The sequence below is a fragment of the Mesoplodon densirostris genome, chromosome 7 (assembly GCF_025265405.1).
Source record: "Mesoplodon densirostris isolate mMesDen1 chromosome 7, mMesDen1 primary haplotype, whole genome shotgun sequence".
Taxonomy (NCBI): Eukaryota; Metazoa; Chordata; class Mammalia; order Artiodactyla; family Ziphiidae; genus Mesoplodon; species Mesoplodon densirostris.
Window position 1 is genome coordinate 64702398 of NC_082667.1, and position 21120 is coordinate 64723517.

At 42.9% G+C, this 21120-nt stretch overlaps 1 protein-coding gene across 1 annotated transcript in view; it reads right to left on the bottom strand.

Annotated features, from left to right (window-relative positions):
• The window catches only part of LOC132494191 (mitogen-activated protein kinase kinase kinase 15-like), a 121386-nt gene that overhangs the window by 51116 nt on the left and 49150 nt on the right, over positions 1-21120 (bottom strand). The window contains 4 exon segments of the mRNA XM_060105212.1: positions 343-493; positions 3661-3820; positions 4053-4165; positions 9542-9712. Of these exon segments, the coding sequence (XP_059961195.1) occupies positions 343-493; positions 3661-3820; positions 4053-4165; positions 9542-9712 (595 nt within the window).

The window sequence follows — 21120 nt, forward strand, 5'->3', positions numbered from 1 at the left end:
TGTGGGAGGTTTAGTGGCATCCTTGGCCTCCACCCCACTAGATGCCAGTAGCAACACCTTTCCCACAGTTGTGACAACCAAAATGTCTCCAGACGTTGCCAAATGGCCTCTGGGGGACAAAAATCACTCCTAGTTGAGAACCACTATTTTAGAGGATATAACCAGCTTTTTCTAGTGAGTTGATCTCTCGCTGGCTGATTCTACATAAGATTGATGGATCTCTTAACCTTTTCAATTACTCTAAGGGTTTCTTCCTTTCAGAGTATTCAATAATTAGATAGTACCAACCCCAGTTTCTCTTCTTTATTTTTATCTTAAAAAAATGCATTTAGCATCTCTTACTAGAAATCTGAGTCCATTAGTAACTTCATTTGTTGCCTCAAAAATTATATCTAACCAGAAGTTCAGCCGTTCTTGCCTGGGTGAATGTTCAATAATGGGTTTCTTGAAGCGCTGAATTAATAACAAGTTCTGAACTAATGATCGCAGGTACCTGGAAAAATCATGAGCACCAATAAATTAGATTCCCAAAGAAACGGAATTCAATTTGCCTCCCTTTAAAAGAAGTTTCCCAAAAGCCTTATTTCTTAAATTCATAGTGTGTAGCAAGTGCTTCTTAATAATTTGGCAGCCACATACTTAATTAAAAGAAACCCAAAGGGGGAAAAATAAGCTTGTCCAACAAACATACAACATGGCTTTTACCAACACTGGGCTAAACCTCAGTTTTGGTACACTGTTCAAAGCATAGACTGGCAAGCATTTGCTATCTTTTTTTTTTTTTTTTTTTTTTGCTGTACGCGGGCCTCTCACTGCTGTGGCCTCTCCCGTTGCGGAGCACAGGCTCCGGACACACAGGCCCCGCGGCCATGGCTCGCGGGCCCAGCCGCTCCGCGGCATGTGGGATCCTCCGGGATCGGGGCACGAACCCGCGTCCCCTGCATCGGCAGGCGGACTCTCAACCACTGCGCCACCAGGGAGGCCCAGCATTTGCTATCTTAATTAACAAGAGCAAGTGGTTGGAAGTTCAAAGCGACTGCAAAATGAAAAAATTTCAAACTCAGTGTCTTCTTCTTTTCTAACTACCCTTTTTATTTTGAGGTAATTATAGATTTACATAGTTATAAGAAACAATACAGAGAGATCCCATGTGCCCTTGGTTTATCCCAATGGTAACATCATGTAAAATTCTAGAATAATATCACAATCAGGATACTGACATTGATACAGTCAAGAGAGAAAATATTTCCATCCACAAGGATCCCTCATGTTTCCCTTCTATAGTCATGCCAACTTCCTTCCCATCCCCATCCCCTCTTTGACCTCTGGCAATCACTAATATTAAACTCAATGTACTTTCTTTCAAAAAAAAATTAGATCTGACCTGGTAGATTTTGAATTTATAAGGTCTTCAATCTCACCACACCTTTACTATCTTTAGGCAAACTGAACTCTTTGAAAACATAGTTGCCAGGCAGTGGTGGTCACATCCTCTCTGGTAGTGAATGGGGTTGGTGGGGAGGTGCTTCTGCTGATAGTATCAGAGTATTATTTTGCCCTTTGAGGATAAAGTCTGGAGCTATCCTGGGAAGGCATATCAGCTAGGCTCTGACTGGCTTGCTTGGGTACTGTGTAGTAAAGGATTAATTCAGCAGGACTGGGTTGTCCAAGTATACATTCCAAAGAAAGGTCTGGCCCTTGACTGGCTTCTGAGAGATCACTTCTAAGCCCTTGGGATATCCTGCCTGATAAGAGTCTACCTGGGGCCTTGTGCCAGGCCAGTTAGTTTATGCTAACAGTATGATTCATGGTGGGGACCTTGGGTCATGCTGTATCAGTGTGATCTCCAGAGAGGCTGGGGACTCAGTGACTAAGGTCAGCTACATGGGTGCTTCATGCCTACATAATTGACCCCCAATAAGAACCCTGGACACCAAGCCTTGGTGAGCTTCCCTGGTTGACAATAATTTGTACATGTTGTCACATATCATTGCTGGGAGAATTAAGCACTGTCCATGACTCCACTGGGAGAGGACAACTGGAAACTTATGCCTGGTCTCTCCTGAGTTCTGCCCTATGTGCCTTTTGCCTTTGCTGCTTTTAATCTATATACTCTTACTGCAATAAACCATAACCATGAGTAGAATAGCTTTTCTGAGTTCTGTGAGTTCTTCTGGCAAATCGTGAACCTCAGGGTGGTCTTGAACCCACAACAATAGGTACCAACACTGTAAGTCAGTCCAGGTTCTGATGTAGTAGGAATGTATTCAAGCCTCAGGTCTCCTCTCCAGAGTCAGCTCTGTCTGGCTCAGATGCAACAATGCACCTTAAAATTAGAATTCTGCAAACAGCAGCCACTCCAGGAGGGCTGGAAGCTCAGCCTGCCTCTGTTCTCTCAGCCTCAGAAAACTTTCAAGAGGTTAATAGGGTTTCAGGGTCAAATTAAAGTCCTCCAGATGGGAAAGAAATATAGTCAAACTAGATATGAACGCTGAGATTCCTACCCCTGACAGTCCAGACTGGCCCACTGAGCTGAGAAATAGAAGGGGACAGACGAATACGGATCGTTAAAAGTAAAAAATTTTAAATTATGTAAGTAATCCAAATGCATTTTAGACAAATCAGAAAATAGAGTTAAAAAAGCAGATTACAAACTTCTTAATCTGCCTCCTCCCTGACACAGCCACTATCAACATGTTGGAGCAAATCCATGACTCATCATTTTTTCATTATACAAATATCTACTGAGAATCTATTATGAAACTATAGCAATCAATAATATAACCACAACTCTAGTGGAGCTTAATGTCTATTGGGAAGTCAGCTATTGCCCAACCCACCCAGACCCTCCTCTGAGTCACATATGAAACAGAGGCTTTTAATTAAAATGAGTCCATATAAAACAGTAGTTCTCAAAGTGTGGTCCCCAGACTAGTGTCAGCTTGTAATTTCTAAATGCACATTCTCAGGCCCCACCCTAGACCCTTTGAACCAGAAATCCGAAGGGTTAGGCCCAGCAATCTGTGTTTTAATCAACACAGGTGATTCTGATAATGTCAAAGTCTGAGTACTGATATAGAAAAATATACCCTGCCTCTGGCTTTTCTTATTCAATGATAAACCATGAACACATTTCCATGTCTCTAAGTATTATTTCTTGTACATTTTAATGGCTGTATAATGTTCTAACCTAGGGCCACTGCTGGGCCACCATTTTCTTGACCATATCTATAATTGGTGTGTTAGTTCCAGTTTTCATTTGTGATGAAAATCATTTTCTTGGTGTACTTTTAGCTTTACTATCTGCTTTCTCACAAATGCACAATATGTACTGATACCCAAGAACGTTCTGCTCTTGAGGACCTACGTGGCCTGAAAAGATTAATAGGGCTGAGAGTTTTGTCTTGGAGACATAGCATGTAGGGATACATTCTGTGTGTGGGTGTCTGTCTGTCTGTCTTTCCCTCCTGTCACAGAAAACCAAGCGAGGCCTCAAGAGTTGCTCTTTCTGCCCTAACTTTGCTTTAATGAAGAAGTCAGAAGGAAAAACATAGCAATTGTTATTATTTTTGGCATTCACACCTTTTCCTCCTGGGGGAAACCTTTCAGAACAAGATCAAATATTGACATGGGTGATGAAAACACATAGACCTGACTCACCAGACTGGAGGTTTCAGTTTGAATAACCTCTCTGCTGCCTGGACAGCTTTCCCAACATCACTGGCCAACATGCTGACGTTGAAGAACTGACCCACATCCCAGTAATTGTTCACTTTCTCCAAGCTCCCTTTTCTTCCCAACACACTGTTCAGCCGGACACCTTAAGAATTTGACTTTTAGATAAAGCTATGAAAAGTCTTCCTAGTTTCCACCATATTATGTAAAAGCCTTTAGAAGAGAAAATGGGCATTTTACTCAGGCTACTGCCTCGGTGTGCTATCACACAGTAACTGTTCCTTTTGAAATATAATGTTGGTTATTTGGACATAATTTTTAATGCTGAACTTGTGTTACCAAAGCATATCAACATCTGCAGTCATAAACAGCTTTACCTATTTTCCTTAGCTCCACGGAAGTTTCAAATTGCTGTCCAGCAACTATCAGCAAAACTGCAAGGTTGATTCCTGAATAAAGAGATGGCTGGAGCTCAAACCCTTCGCAATACCTGTAATTAAAGAACCACCAAATTCCTATTATATCATTTTATTATGGTAAAGGGAAAAAGTGCAAATACTAGTACAAACCAATCTTCTCGTGAAAATGTTTACTACTCTAATTTATTGTTTTACAGCTCTCCTCCAGCCGCCCATGTTTACTAACAGCCACATGTAGCAGTCAGATAGCTTCTTAAAAATGTTATAATAGGGGCTTCCCTGGTGGTCTAGTGGGTAAGACTCCGCGCTCCCAATGCAGGGGGCCCGGGTTTGATCCCTGGTTGGGGAAGTAGATCCCGCATGCTGCAACCAAGAAGCCCGCATCCCACAACCAAACATCCCGTGTGCCACAACAAAGATACAGCACAGCCAAAATAAATAAATACATACATAAATTTTTTTTTTTTTTTTTTTTTTGCTTTACGCGGGCCCCTCACTGTTGTGGCCTCTCCCGTTGCGGAGCACAGGCTCCGGACGCACAGGCCCAGCGGCCATGGCTCACGGGCCCAGCCGCTCCGCGGCATGTGGGATCCTCCCGGACCGGGGCACGAACCCGCGTCCCCTGCATCGGCAGGCGGACTCCCAACCACTGCGCCACCAGGGAAGCCCCATAAATATTTTTTTTAAAATGTCATAATAGGGCTTCCCTGGTGGCGCAGTGGTTGGGAGTCCGCCTGCCGATGCAGGGGACGCGGGTTCGTGCCCCGGTCCGGGAGGATCCCACATGCCGCGGAGCGGCTGGGCCCGTGAGCCATGGCCGCTGGGCCTGTGCGTCCGGAGCCTGTGCTCCGCGGCGGGAGAGGCCACAACAGTGAGAGACCCACGTACCGCTAAATAAATAAATAAATAAATAAATTTTAAATAAATAAAATGTCATGATAGCAACACAGTAAATAACACTAGAGAGTTTTAAAATCTTTCTTCAGAGGGTTTAGAGTTTTAAAATAAAAGCCATGATCATTGTATAAAGTAAGGAAACTATATTAAAGGGTACAAAAGAAATTTAAAACCTATTATAATTCAACTCCCAAAAGTAGAACACAATTTGATGTCCACATATCATTTTTAAAGTTATACTCCATTTGCACATTGAGCATTTTTTTATTTCATGGACATCACAACAGGTATAGGCTTTTTCTCTGCAGGCAGTCTGTTTGCTTATATCATGAAATGGAATTATTTTTTCATGTAATGAAGCAGTACTGCCAAAATCCTGGATCGCAAAGAGCAGTGGCATATAAAGTGAGAGCAGGGGGCTTCCCTGGTGGCGCAATGGTTAAGAATCCACCTGCCAATACAGAGGACACAGGTTCGAGCCCTGGTCTGGGAAGATTCCACATGCCACGGAGCAACTAAGCCCGTGCGCCACAACTACTGAGCCTGTGCTCTAGAGGCCGTGAGCCACAACTACTGAAGCCCGCGCACCACAACTACTGAAGCCCACATGCCTAGAACCCATGCTCCGCAACAAGAGAAGCCACCGCAATGAGAAGCCTGCGCACCGCAACGAAGAGTAGCCCCCGCTTGCCACAACTAGAGAAAGCCCACGTGAAACGAAGACCCAATGCAGCCAAAAATAAAATAAATAAATTTATTAAAAAAATAATAAAGTAAGAGAAGGGGCAGGGATCTATTACATTAGGATAAAGAACAAGATCCAAAACTGCGAATACCACTTTTATACCAAAAGGTTAACCATGCCATTTTTAATTCTCTTATTTATTCTTTTTTCTGCGCATAAAAATTTTCTTTCTCTTCCATGAGTGAGTATGAACCTCATGATCAGGAAAAAAAGAATTTGATCAACGAAGTAATGACATAAAAATTTCTTTTTGTACACCAGGTCTGATTTTATCAGTCGTGTGACAACAGGAGGATCAAACACCAACAAAACATTAAATTGTGAAAGGGAGAACTTATCAGTTAAATCTGACCATAAATCATAAAATCAGTTAAAATCTGACTTTATGAGCTTTGGGGCATGATACAAGTACTCTCAGAGGGACTAGAGGATATCAAGAAAGTCATTCCAACCCTAGTCAACAGAATTCCAATAAAATGGAAATCTCTCCCCCACTACCCCGGGTATGTCTTGGGGATTTTAAATTCCAAATCCTACTGTATTTGATTTTTCTTTTACTATGAAAACTTATCTGGGAAGAGGGCAGAGAGGGTGACTTCTCTGTGCTTCTTATTCACAAATGAAACAGGCCCAGCTTGGGGACAGACAGGTCTTGAACTCGGAGTCGGGACTGCAGTCCCAGGTTTGTGTCTGACCAGCCCTGCGACCTTGGACCAGCCCCTGCCTCTCTGAGCTGCGTGTTGCACATCTCTATCTGAGAGCAAGGTGACCCTCACGGTCTCACCGGAGCCATCATGCCCTGACCAGAAGACTACGCTTTATTTGCTCCTGTATCCACTGCCACGACCTTCTCAAGTGCATGCAGAAGGCTCCTCTGGCTTCCTTGAAGGAGCCACTGGAAGTAATTTCCTGACCTGGAGGTTGAATTCTTGGCCACGATGGTGGGAACACAGCTCCCTATTTTGGCTGTACCAGACTTTAATTTCCCTTCCTTTCCCTTCCCTTAAACACCCTGAGTGATTTCTCTTGAGCATACAGTGCACAGGTGCTACTGGGGATTAACTAAGAATAAAACAAGGTCCCCGCCCTCTAAGAACCTATACCATGATGGAAGTGATAATATCTACACACAACTAGTCAAAATACTAATTTTTCATGAGTGTGGTAACCTAAAACCACACAAATCCAAGTCTAGAGGGACTCACAGAAGACAGAGAGGCTTGAGATGTGGCATGAAGATGGATAGAATTGTAACAGTAGTGATTTAGAAAGGGAACCCCCAGCATAGAAAATGGCAGGAGAAGAGATGGGAGTTTGGGTAGCTCCTAAGGAACTACAGTTTACTTGGACATATATCAGATAGTGGGAAACAGGGCTAGGGGCAGGTTGGAGAAAGTCTGCAAAGTGCCTAGAATGGTGATCTAAGAGTCTGAAGTTTTATATAATAAGAAGTGGAGAGCCATTTTGGATCTTTGAGCTTTAGGAGGAGTAAGCTGTCAATCTATGAAGGACAGATTTTAGAGACACCAAGCAGAGAGCCTACTTGGGATACCGTTAGAACATTCCTGGCAAGAGAGTTAAAAAAAAAATGGTGCCGATTTGGGGTGGTGGTGATGGGAAAGGATGGGTAGGGAGTGAGGGAAGACTCACAGAAGGACTGGAATTGGGAACTGACTGTATGGGGAGATAAGTGAGTGAAAGTTATCAAACATTAACCAAAAGTGTAGGCCTAGAAGGCTAAATAATGGTTGTAAGAAAGCAAGACAATGGAAGCCATCCCTTGTGGAGAGGAGGAAACGACTTCAGCCTTAGACATGTTGAGTCTTAAATACCAGCACCATCTTGAGGTAGAACAGGTGGGCAAAGAGAGGGGTGATGTGGGGCCAAAGCTTAGGATAGAGGGTGGAATGGAGATCAACTAAAGGTTCCAAGGTGTGGGAGTGACTGGGATCACCAGGGAAAAGTGTAGATGGAGAGAAGAGGGAAGAGGACAAAGTCCTACGTGTATGGAAGGAAAACGAAGAGGAGGCGGGAGAGGGGGAGAGGAAGCAGTTAGAATTAAATGAGACTGCAGCAGCGATACCAAGAGCTCTTGTGATGGAAAGGGATGGTGTAGGCTGTTGGCTCTACCTTTAAAATATATCCAGGTTCTGACACCTCATCATTTGCATCGCTACTACCCTGGTTCAAGTCCCCATCAGCTCTTCTCTGAATTTCTGCAGTAGTCTCCTAACTGTTCCCTGCTTTTGCCCTCACCCATGTGATAGATTATTTAATAACCACAAAGCCCTCCCATCCCACTATGCACATGCCTTTGCCACGTCTCCCACCCACAGATTGGAGTCTATTTCTCCACCCCTTTGAATCTGGGCTGACCACGTGATTTGCTCTGACCAAGAACATGTGGCAGAACTGACCTTGTGTGAGTTCCTGAGCCTTAAGAGGCTTTCTGGCTTCCACATCCACTCTCTGAGAATGCTGCCCACCATGTAAGAGAGCTGGTCTACCAGGATTAGGACTACCCGTTAGAGAATGGAGGCTCACCACCAATAGCCAGCACCAGCTGTCAAGTGTGTATGAGGCCATTTTGGACCTTCCAGCCCTGCTGATTCTCCAGATGACTACAACTTTAGGAGGGAGCTCAGCACTTAAGGAGTGGAACCACCAGAGGAACTGCCTGGGCAATCCATAAAATCATGAGAAATCATAAATCATTGTTTTAAGCCACTAAGTTTTAGAGATGCTTGGGGTTTTTTTTTTTTTGGTTTGTTTTTTTGGTTTTTTTTGCCAAGCCATGCGGCTTGCAGGATCTTAGTTCCCTGACCAGGGATTGAACCCAGGGCTTCGGTAGTGAGAGTGCAGAGTCCTAACCACTGGACCCCCAGGGAATTCCCAGGAGATGCTTGTTATGCAGCAAATGATAGCTGACACACCCCCTAAAATGTATTCATAATAGTGAGAGTACTCTGGTTAAAATGCATGTCAGATCTTGTCACTCCTCTGCTCAGAATATTCCAGCACTGTATCATCTCACTCAGAGTAAAAGGGTCTTCTTCTCTCCCATTTCCTGCCACTCTCCCCCTTGCTCCTGCCTCACCATCCTTGAGCATGCTCAGCATGCTTCCTCCTCAGGGTCTTTGCCCTTGTTATTCCCTCCTTCTGGAACACAGTTATCTGCAAGGCTCATTCCCTTATCACCTTTACATCTTTATTCACCTTCACTGACCATCCTATACAAAACTGTAGACAACTCCCAATCCTCCTTTCCCTAGTCCCTGATTAACTTTTCCCCCTCACCATCAGCTGACATCCTATATATTTTACTGTATTTGTTTGTCTGACTCTCCTTACCAGCAATGCTAGGTCCATGAGGGCATGGATTCGTATCTGCTGTACCTTTATCCCCACCATCTAGAAAGTTTCTGGCATGAAGTAAACCCTCAATAAACATTTGTTGAATAAATGAATGAGTAAGTAATGAACAGCTCACTGAGAAGATAATGCTATGACGATGGTGGAACAAGGTTCTGGAAGGAGTAGCTGGGAAGGAGTGTGCTGAGCCTCCTCGCCCCTATAAATGAGTTAACTTGTGGAAAGAATGTCACCAGTAGAAAAGCCTGTTTCTAACGGTTTCCTTTTGGAAAAAGGGATCTGGAAATTCCAAGACCACATTTATGGCATTTTTTTCACTGCCAGCAAACAGGCAGACACACATATGTAGGGAAAAGACCTGGATCCTTAGCCTGTGCAATTCTATTCTTTGCAAAGATGCACATGCTACTACTGACTAGGGCTGAGGGTTTACCACTCAATGGCATTGTCTCAGCTGGCATCATCTTTGCAGTCCAAATCCAAGAAGATGTCCTTGCATATCCTCCCGCAGAGGCAGAACATGTCGGGGGCTGGGTGGTCACAGCTCTGCAGAACCTGGAGCATGACCTGCAGAGCCTTCTCACGATTGCCTGTGCTGTATCTTCTGAAAGATTCATGTGATAAGGTGACAAATGTCTGAATCAAGACACAGGAGTATATATGCATTCATTCTGTGAAAGGCTGGTGCTTTAGCAGGAAAAAAATCTAAATTATATTTCATTTTTCATATTCAAATGAAAGAACTGCTTAAGATCCACACCAGTAAGTCTCATTCAATCATACTCTGTCCTACCTGATCCTTCCTCTTTAAATTAGACCTAGACTGTAGATGAAAGCATATGCAGATCAATGTATTTGGAAAGACAGAAACAAAATAATATGGCAGCCTCCTGTCGTTGGATGGGAGAGTAAGGATTTCAGAAGCTATTTGGAAAGACAGAAACAAAATAATATGGCAGCCTCCTGTCGTTGGATGGGAGAGTAAGGATTTCAGAAGCTAAGCCTGAATCATGAGGATGAGACAGTTTGACACAAGGTTCTTTTGGAAAAGCAGCAGGTCCCCAAATTCAGAAAGACAAGATGAATTTAGAAATGTATCCTGGCATTTCTTGACCTGAAATGCCTTGCCATCTTCAAATGGGGATGGACTGTAGTAATTCCTGTTATACCCATCGGAATAAAAAATTATTTATATATTCATAAATCACAGTCTTCTTTATTATTCCATTATATGGTAAAATTTTCATTTTACGTACAGGAAATGGATTCCTTAGACAGTTATTAAAATAATTTTTTGCCACAAAATAACTTGAGTTTGCGGCTGTGAAATATTAACAGTGCTCCTGTGAAGGTTGGGAAGCACAGGTCCATCAGAAGTGAGGACTGATTAAATCAACTATGGCTAATGATATTCATATTCATATTATAATATAAAATATTAAACATTATAAAAAGAAATGAAACAACATCTATGTAATACTGCTGTGGAGAGATCTCCAGAATATCCTGTTAAGGCAAGAAAGCAAGATGTTGAACACTGTGCAGAGAATGCTACCTTTTTATTAAGAAAAGGGGGGGATGTGAATAAATACATGCATCTGCTTTCATTTTTTCAAAATGGAAGATAAAACAAAAGGTAACAGAAATGGCTACTGATAGGTGGAGGGAAAAAACATGATGAAGGGGACAGGGACAGATAGAGGTCACACTTCTTGGAATTTGACTTTGAAACTATTGATACATAAGATTTTTACATAATTATAAAAGAAAATGAAATAATTTTTAAAATGTTGCCTAAAGACACTGTTTGCCAATGAACATACCGTCTAAATTTGCAGCTGGGACAAAACAAAACAAATGAACCTGTGCATCCGGTTGATGGCTTTACCCACAAAAGAGAGAAACTAATTTATCACATGGCTTAAAAACACAGCAATTCAACTGTATTTTCCTAAGAGGATATAACCTAAGGAAAAAAATATAAATGCAAAGAAATCTTAAAAAGTTTCCAGTAATCATACTGTTAGTGATAATATTAATACTGGTATTTTGAAAACAGGTATTTTGAATATTTATATTTACAGTATAGAATACAACAAACAATGATGTTAATTTAATATCATGAGGAACCAGATTTTTCAGCATAAGAGATACAAATACAAAATCACAGAAGTAAACATCCTATAGTCCTCAATTTGAATTGGGACATCAGTATGAATCCATGAGGTGGTTTCCCCAGCACTGTTTACCAAAAAGGCCCAAAGTAATGACCAACTCAGTAGCAATGAGAACCTCCAAGCCCTGACTGGGGTCTGTGAACATTATCTCTCACTAAAGAAACCAGGACTCCTTGAAAGAATCATCGATTCCAGATATGTCTAAGATGATCCTGGAACATCTTAACACACAAAGAAGCAAAGAAGCTACTAAACTCATATCAAAGACTCAGGAGCCAACCGGAATCAGTTTTTGGCCAAAGAGGGGACAATTTGAGCATTAAGAAGAACAATAACTATAAAGCATTGAAACACATCAACTATCACTAAAATTATGAGTTCATAATGATCTTATAAAACCTCACTGGTCACTCTTGGAGGATGCTAACAAACAAATTCATTGTTTTTGAAAACTGATCAAAGCAAAATTAAGCATATAGCTTCCTTTTCCCATACAAACTGTACACCAGGGTAACCAAGTCACTGATGAGTGAAAATTTCTCTTTATAAAGTATTTGTGCTAATAACTCAGGAATTAATTATTAAATTCAAATATCACTATTTTACAACCCCTAATGAAAAACCGGATCTAGGCAATGATCGCAAGGGCCACTAACATCACAAAAAGAGAAAAAACAGATAAAGTATACAATCAACTATTAAGTATTCTTAAAAAAAAAATCAAACCAATCTAAATAGATATTTCTCCAAAGACATATAGATGGCCAAAAAGCACATGAAAAGATGCTCAACATCACTAATTATTAGAGAAATGCAAATCAAAACTACAATGACGTATCACCTCACACGCGTCAGAATGGCCGTCATCAAGAAGTCTACAGGGCTTCCCTGGTGGCGCAGTGGTTGAGAGTCCGCCTGCCGATGCAGGGGACACGGGTTCGTGCCCCGGTCCCGGAGGATCCCACGTGCCGCGGAGCGGCTGGGCCCGCGAGCCATGGCCGCGGAGCCTGTGTGTCCGGAGCCTGTGCTCCGCAACGGGAGAGGCCACAGCAGTGAGAGGCCCGCGTACAGCAAAAAAAAAAAAAAAAAAAAAAAAAAGAAGTCTACAAACAATAAATGCTGAAGAGGGTGTGGAGAACAGGGAACCCTCTTACACTGTTGGTGGGAATGTAAATTGGTACAGCCACTATGGAGAACAGTATGAAGGTTCCTTAAAAAACTAAAAATAGACAGATACACCAGAAATACAGCTACATGTGGAACAACTCCTACAGAACACCTACTGAACGCTGGCAGAAGACCTCAGACCTCCCAAAAGGCAAGAAACTCCACACGTACCTGCGTAGGGCAAAGCGGAGAGATTCCCACACAGAGGATCGGTGCCGACCGGCACTCACCAGCCCGAGAGGCTTGTCTGCTCGCCCGCCGGGGCGGCGCAGCGCTGTAAGCTGAGGCTCGGGCTTCGGTCAGAGCGCAGGGAGAGGACTGGGGCTGGTGGCAAGCACTCAGCCTGAAGGGGGCTAATGTGCCACAGCTAGCCGGGAGGGAGTCCAGGAAAACTCTGGAGCTGCCAAAAAGGCAAGAGACTTTTTCTTCCCTCTTGGTTTCCTGGTGCGTGAGGGGAGGGGATTAAGAGCGCTGCTTAAAGGAGCTCCACAGATGGGCGCAAGCCGCGGCTGAAAGCGCGGAGCCTAGAGATGGGCGTGGGACGCTGGGGCTGCTGCTGCCGCCGCCAAGAGGCCTGTGTGCGAGCGCAGGTCACTGTCCACGCAGCCCTTCTGGGAGCCTGTGCAGCCCGCCACTGCCGGGGTCCCGGGATCCAGGGGTGGCTTCCTTGGGAGAACGCACGGCGTGCCTCGGGCGGGTGCAACGTCACGCCGACCTCTGCCGCTGCAGGCTCGCCCCGCACTCCGTGCCCCTCCCTCCCGCCCGGCCTGAGTGAGCCAGAGCCCCCGAAGAGGCTGCTCCTTTAACCCTGTCCTGTCTAAGCGAAGAACAGACGCCCTCCGGCGACCTACACGCAGAGGCGGGGCCAAATCCAAAGCTGAGACCCGGGAGCTGTGAGAACAAAGAAGAGAAAGGGAAATCTCTCCCAGCAGCCTCAGAAGCAGCAGATTAAAGCTCCACAATCAACTTGATGCACCCTGCATCTGCGGAATACATGAATAGACAACACATCATCCCAAATTGAGGAGCCAGGAGTCAGTGCTGTGCCTCTGAGGTGGGAGAGCCAACTTCAGGACACTGGTCCACAAGAGACCTCCCAGCTCCACATAATATCAAACGGCGAAAATCTTCCAGAGATCTCCATCTCAACACCAACACCCAGCTTCACTCAACGACCAGCAAGCTACAGTGCTGGACACCCTATGCCAAACAACTAGCAAGACAGGAACACAACCCCACCCATTAGCAGAGAGGCTGCCTAAAATCATAAAAAGTCCACAAACACCCCAAAACACACCACCAGACGTGGACCTGCCCACCAGAAAGACAAGATCCAGCCTCATCCACCAGAACACAGGCACTAGTCCCCTCCACCAGGAAGCCTACACAACCCACTAAACCAACCTTAGCCACTGGGGACAGACACCAAAAACAACGGGAACTACGAACCTGCAGCCTGCAAAAAGGAGACCCCAAACACAGTAACATAAGCAAAATGAGAAGACAGAAAAACACACAGCAGGAGAAGGAGCAAGATAAAAACCCACCAGACCTAACAAATGAAGAGGTAATAGGCAGTCTACCTGAAAAAGAATTCAGAATAATGATAGTAAAGATGATCCAAGATTCTATTTCCAAGATCCAAAATCTTGGAAATAGAATAGACAAAATGCAAGAAACAGTTAACAAGGACCTAGAAGAACTAAAGATGAATCAAGCATCGATTAAAAACACAATAAATGAAATGAAATATACTCTAGATGGGATCAATAGCAGAATAACTGAGGCAGAAGAACGGATAAGTGAGGTGGAAGATAAAATACTGGAAATAACTGCTGCAGAGCAAAATAAAGAAAAAAGAATGAAAAGAACTGAGGACAGTCTCAGAGACCTCTGGAACAACATTAAACGCACCAACATTCGAATTATAGAGGTTCCAGAAGAAGAAGAGAAAAAGAAAGGGACTGAGAAAATATTTGAAGAGATTATAGTTGAAAACTTCCCTAATATGGGAAAGGAAATAGTTAATCAAGTCCAGGAGGCACAGAGAGTCCCATACAGAATAAATCCAAGGAGAAATACACCAAGACACATATTAATCAAACTGTCAAAAATTAAACACAAAGAAATCATATTAAAAGCAGCAAGGGAGGGCTTCGCTGCTGGCGCAGTGGTTGAGAGTCCGCCTGCCGATGCAGGGGAGGCGGGTTCGTGCCCCGGTCTGGGAGGATCCCACATGCCGCGGAGCGGCTCGGCCCGTGAGCCATGGTCGCTGGGCCTGTGCGTCCGGAGCCTGTGCTCCGCAGCGGGAGAGGCCACAGCAGTGAGAGGCCCACATACCGCAAAAAAAAAAAAAAAAAGGCAGCAAGGGAAAAACAACAAATAACACACAAGGGAATCCCCATCAGGTTAACAGCTGATCTTTCAGCAGAAACTCTGCAAGCCAGAAGGGAGTGGCAGGACATATTTAAAGTGATGAAGGAGAAAAACCTACAACCAAGATTACTCTACCCAGCAAGGATCTCATTCAGATTTGATGGAGAAATTAAAACCTTTACAGACAAGCAAAAGTGGAGAGAGTTCAGCACCACCAAACCAGCTTTACAACAAATGCTAAAGGATCTTCTCTAGGCAAGAAACACAACAGAAGGAAAAGACCTATAATAACAAACCCAAAACAATTAAGAAAATGGGAATAGGAACATACATATCGATAATTACCTTAAATGTAAATGGATTAAATGCTCCCACCAAAAGACACAGACTGGCTGAATGGATACAAAAACAAGACCCGTATATATGCTGTCTACAAGAGACCCACTTCAAACCCCAAAGTTAGCAGAAGGAAAGAAATCATAAAGATCAGATCAGAAATAAATGAAAACAAATAAATGAAATGAAGAGGGCTGGAGAGGGGTGGGATAGGGAGGGTGGGAGGGAGGGAGGCACAAGAGGGAAGAGATATGGGGACATATGATATATGTATAACTGATTCACTTTGTTATAAAGCAGAAACTAACACACCACTGTAAAGCAATTATACTCCAATAAAGATGTTTAAAAAAACGAAAAAAGGAGGGTCCATTCCCAACCCAGCTATCCTTCAGGAGAAATATGAAAAAAATCAGTCATACATGCTCATTGCCAGACCTAAGAAAGGGCTCAGATATTCAGGATAACAAACAAAACGAATTGAAATTATACTTCAGTCTCCACTGTTCTTGTAGATAAAATGTCCAGAATACAGTAAAGTTTTGAGATATGCATAGAGGCAAGAAAATGTGGCCCATGATCAATATAAAACAATCAGAAGAACCAGATTCAGAAATGACTATTACTGAATTTAGCAGACAAGAACTTTAAAACTATTGTAAATATATTGTTTCTACAAATATAATGTATGTGTATGTGTATTTTGTAAGAGAAATGGAAACTCTCAAAAAACAAATGAAAAGAAGTCCTAGAACGGAAAAAGTCAAAAATACAAAAAAAAAAAAAATCACTGAGTGGGCATAACATCATATGTGGACACTACAAAAGAAAGGATCAGTGAACTGAAATACAGGACAATCGAAATTATCCAAATGGGGCTGGGTGGTGAGGGAAAGTGACTAAGAAAGGGCAAAAGAGAACTTCTGGAGATAAAACATTCTGTATCTTGATTGTGGTGGTGTAACTTGGGTGTATCTATTTGGCCAAAGTCATAAAATTACACACTTCAAATGGGTGCATTTTATTGTATGTATCAATAAGTTATACCTTAATAAAGTTGACTTAAAAATACAAGAGGGCCTTCCCTGGTGGCACAGTGGTTGAGAGTCCACATGCCAATGCAGGGGACACAGGTTCGAGCCCTGGGCTGGGAAGATCCCACGTGCTGCGGAGCAACTAAGCCCGAGTGCCACAACTACTGAGCCTGCGCTCTAGAGCCCATGAGCCACAACTACTGAAGCCCGTGCGCCTAGAGCCTGTGCTCCACAACAAGAGAAACCACTGCAATGAGAAGCCTGCAAAGTCTGCGCACTGCGTGAAGAGTGGCCCCCATTCGCTGCAATTAGAGAAAGCACAGGCGCAGCAACAAAGACCCAATGCAGCCAAAAATAAATAAATAAAATAAATTTATATTAAAAAATACATAGAAACTGAGTAGTGTTTCTGAAAGTTGTGTCCTGCAGGCCAATCACTGGTCTGTTTGCCCTGAGATACACTCCTCTTTCCCCTGCTCTGCATCACAGGGGTGCTGACTCCTCTAGGCTGCTTCCCAGGCTCCCAGGTCAGCTGATTACCAGCAATGAGCAGCCAGTGGGAGGCACTGGTGGACGAGTAGCTGGAGGAGGGGAGGAAGCCGGGGCACTTTCTCCCTCTTCTTGTGTTTTGTATGGTGGTTTTAGCAACCAGCTGCATCTCTTCTTTACACCTAGCTCCCAACATGCTGACTCGCAATAGTTCCAGGTGATCCTGGCCCCTGGGTTCTGGTAAAATCACCTCTCTCCTGTGTCCCTCCAGCCAAGGGACTGATGGTAGCTGCTTCCTGCTGATGCTAATTTCTGAGCCACCTCAGTTCCCTGTTTGCCTTCACAGCTCTTCCATCACTTGTGTAACCAGTTTCCTGTATTATATTTCCTCTATTTTAAATACTTAGAGTAGTTTCTGTTTCCTGATTGGATATTGACAGATACACACTTGCTGCAAGAAAGGAGGTGCCCTACTCCAGCCAGATGCCTCATATTTACATAAGGAGAAGGAATGGTTAGAGACAATCTGTGTTTTAGTGTGAGCAATGCCCAGAGCCAGAGAAACATATGAACCAGAATGGTTGTTTTCATGCCCTACAAATAGGACCTAGTTATGTATCAGGGCAGAACCACTATTAAATCATCCCACCCTTGTTCCCATGATCCCAACCTTTCTCAGTTTCCTGGGACCACAAAATGGTATCTGTGAAGATTACACTCTACAGTGTGGGCTGGCAGGCCCTGATGTGGAGCTGGGCATTTCTCAGGCTGGCTTTCCCATTCTCACAAAGGCAACAGGAGCCAAAGAGTGTTCCTACCGGAACTTTGGTTCTGCTCTCTGATACGCTCCCAGGGATCTCCACAAGATGGAGCCAGTTAAACTCTATTCCTTATTTGCAAATTGTAGTAGAGACTAGGATGTGTTCACTGAACCCCATCTACTTTTTCTTCCCCTGGGCACTCAACCAGAGCACATTTCCCAACTTCCCTTGCAGGTAGGTTGGGCCATGAGACTGGATTTTGGTCAGTGAAATGTGCTAAGGAGTAACAAACATCACTTCCTGACCAGACTCATACAAATCTCCCTGGTACAGTCAAAAAGTGGAAACAACCCAAATGTCCATCAACTGATGAATGAATAAATAAAATGTGGTCTATTGGGACAATGGAATATTAGTCAGCCATAAAAAGGGAAGAAGTACTGACACATGCTACAACATGGATGAACCTTGAAAACATTTTGCTAAGTGAAAGAAGCCAGTCACAAAAGATCACATATTATATGATTCCATTTATATGAAGTGTCCAAAATAGGCAAATCCAGAGGCAGAAAATAGATGAGTGGTTTCCTAGGGCTAGGGAGTGAGGTGGGGGAATAGGGAGCAACTGCTAATGGATTGCCAAAATAGATTAGTGGCTTTTTAGGGCTGGGGAGAGAGGTTAGTAGAAAATGGTGGGGAGGGGTGGCTGGTAATAGGTTCACGGTTTTAGGGGCAGGGATGATGGAAATGCTCTAAAATTGATTATTGTGATGGTTATACAACTTTGAGAATATATTAAAAACCACTGACTTGTATATTTGTACACTTTAAATGGGTGAATTGTATGGTATGTGAATTATATCTCAATAAAGCTGTTACAAAACACACAAAACACCCCTGGCAATTCACCACGGTCTTTCTTATTGTTTGTCTGAAAGGAGATCTCAGGAACTAAGAGAGGGAAGAATGTGAAGATGGAAAGAGACTAGATTATCAAGCAGTCACCTAAAGAAGAGACTGCCCAATGAGGATACACCCACCTTGGAACGCTGCATAAGTGGAAAAAAAACTTAATGTTAAGTCGCTGAAATTGTGACGCCATTTGTTATAGCAGTTACCCTACCCTGACTAATACCAAGTCAACAACACTAAGAAGGCACGGGTTTCCTCAGTGAGAAAGATCAACTCCCCACTGAGTCTGCATCGAAACTTGCTTAACAGACACCTGGGATCCCCCACTAGGAAGACTTCCATCACCACTGACCCTGACCTAGGGTATGCAGCCCTACAGTTTTCTAAATTCCCTGCTTTGGCCCTGCCTTGCTTCAGTGGTTATCTTTGAATGGTGGTATTACCAGTAATTGTGTTTTTATATTTATCTGTATACATTGAATATGTATGATTTAGTTGTCTTTGTTTTTATGCATCAGAGAAAAAATACAGTAGATCTGCTTTCTACTACCAAACCCTTAACTGTAGCACCCAGGTACCTCATTATATGGATCTCCTCCAACTACATGCCACAGCTGTGATCATTTAGTCATTTATTCTTTCAACCACTCAATAAAACTTACTGAGCACCTACTATGTGGTATGGGGTAGACAATGGCCTAGTATACCATGGCCCCTGCTCCCCTCTGGCTTACAATCTAGGGGGAGGGAATGGTAAATATTAAACATGTAAACACAGAAAAGTGAGTGCTACAAAGGAAAAGATCAAGTGCTGTGAGAATGAATAATAGCATCGTTTTTAGATTTGGTATTCTTTGCAATATCAACCTCTCTCAGAAAGGGACATTTAAACTAGACCTTGAAGTACCATTTGGGACAACATGGATAGACCTAGAGGGTATTATGATAAGTAAAATAAGTCAGAGAAAGACAAATACTGTACGATTTCACTTGTATGTGGAATCTAAGAAAACAAATCAACAAACATAACCAAATAGATATAGACTCACAGATACAGAGAACAAACAGGTGGTTTCCAGCGGGGAGGGGATGAGTGAAATAGGTGAGGGAGATTAAGAGGTACAAACTTCCAGTTCCAAAATAAACGAGTTATGGGGATGAAATGTACAGCATGGGGAAGAGTCAATAACTATGTAATATCTTTGTACGGTGACAGATGGTAACTAGATTTATCATGGTGATCATTTTGTAACATATAGAAATATTGAATCACTATGTTGTGCACCTGAAACTAACAGTGCTGTAGGTCAGTTATACTTCAATTTAAAAAACATGTAGACACTGGGTGGAAACGCATCAAAATGTTAATGGAGGTTATCTCTGGGGGGTGGGGATTACGGGCGATTGCTATTCTTTATGCTTTTATGTATTTCTAGTTGTCTGCAATGCACATGTATTGCCTGTAAAATTAGAAAGAAGACAATAAATGTAAAAAATAAATAAACGATAAAGGTCAATAAGCAAACAAACAAGACCCTGAAGGATACACAGACTCAGTTAGGTAACAATGAGCATTCCAGACCGCGGAAACAGCTTGTGCAAACACGCACAGGGGAGAACAGTCTGCTGCTCTTAAGAGCGGAAGGCAGGTGAGGATGGCTCTAGGGCAGTGAACTAGAAGGAGCAGGACGGGAGGCAAGGCAGGGCCAGGCCTCCCCGTCAAGGGACTTCTACCCAGCAGAACTGAGAAGTCAGTCACTAAGTTCCACGTGTTACTCCAAAATGGCTTTTCAGATCCTAGCTCTTCCCAAGAAGCCTTCCCCAAATACCATCACTGAAGATGACACAACACTGGTGGCTGGGATTCTCTGCTGGGAAACAGAAGGGCAATTAACATTTATCCAGCATCTCCTATGTCCCAGGAACTGTGATAAGTTTTTTTTTTTTACTTATGATACTCTTATTTAATTCTTAAAACCATCTCCTTAATTCCCATTAACCTCATTTCTTCCACAGTGGTTCAGTCCATGGTTTTGTGGGCTGTAAACAGCAGAATCGTTTTGAAATATTTCTCAAACCATTCCAAAGTTAAGTGCTCTCTAGACAACCAACTCCTGGTCAGCCAAGAGCTATGGGCAACATATACACAATGGAATATTACTCAGCCAAAAAAAGAAAACAAAAACAGACTCAGATTTCGAAAACAAAATGCAGGGGGAGGGATAAATTAGGAGTTTGCGATTAACATACACACACTACTATATATAAAATAGATAACCAATAGGGACCTACTGTATAGGACAGGGAATTCTACTCAATATTCTGTGATAACCTATATAAGAATCTGAAAAAGAATGAATATATGTATATGTATAACTGAATCACTTTGCTGTACACCTGAAACTAACACGACATCGTAAATCAACTCTACTCCAATAACATTTTGAAAAAAGATCTATGGGCAACTTTTTGGCTAAATTATGAGTAGTTTTTCTTATTTACTTTAAATAGCCATAATTTCTACAGACTAAGCCAGTAAGTCACCTCACATTTGCTATGTTGACTCCTCTGCAATCTTCCCCCACTCCAGGGGTTACGATGTGATGATTTGATATATGTATGCATTGTGAAATGATTACCACAATTAAGTTAGTTAACACATCCATCATCTCACATGGTTACTTTTTTGTGTGGTGGGAACACTTAAGATCTACTCTCTTAGCAAATTTCAAGTATACAATACAGTATTACCAACTGTAT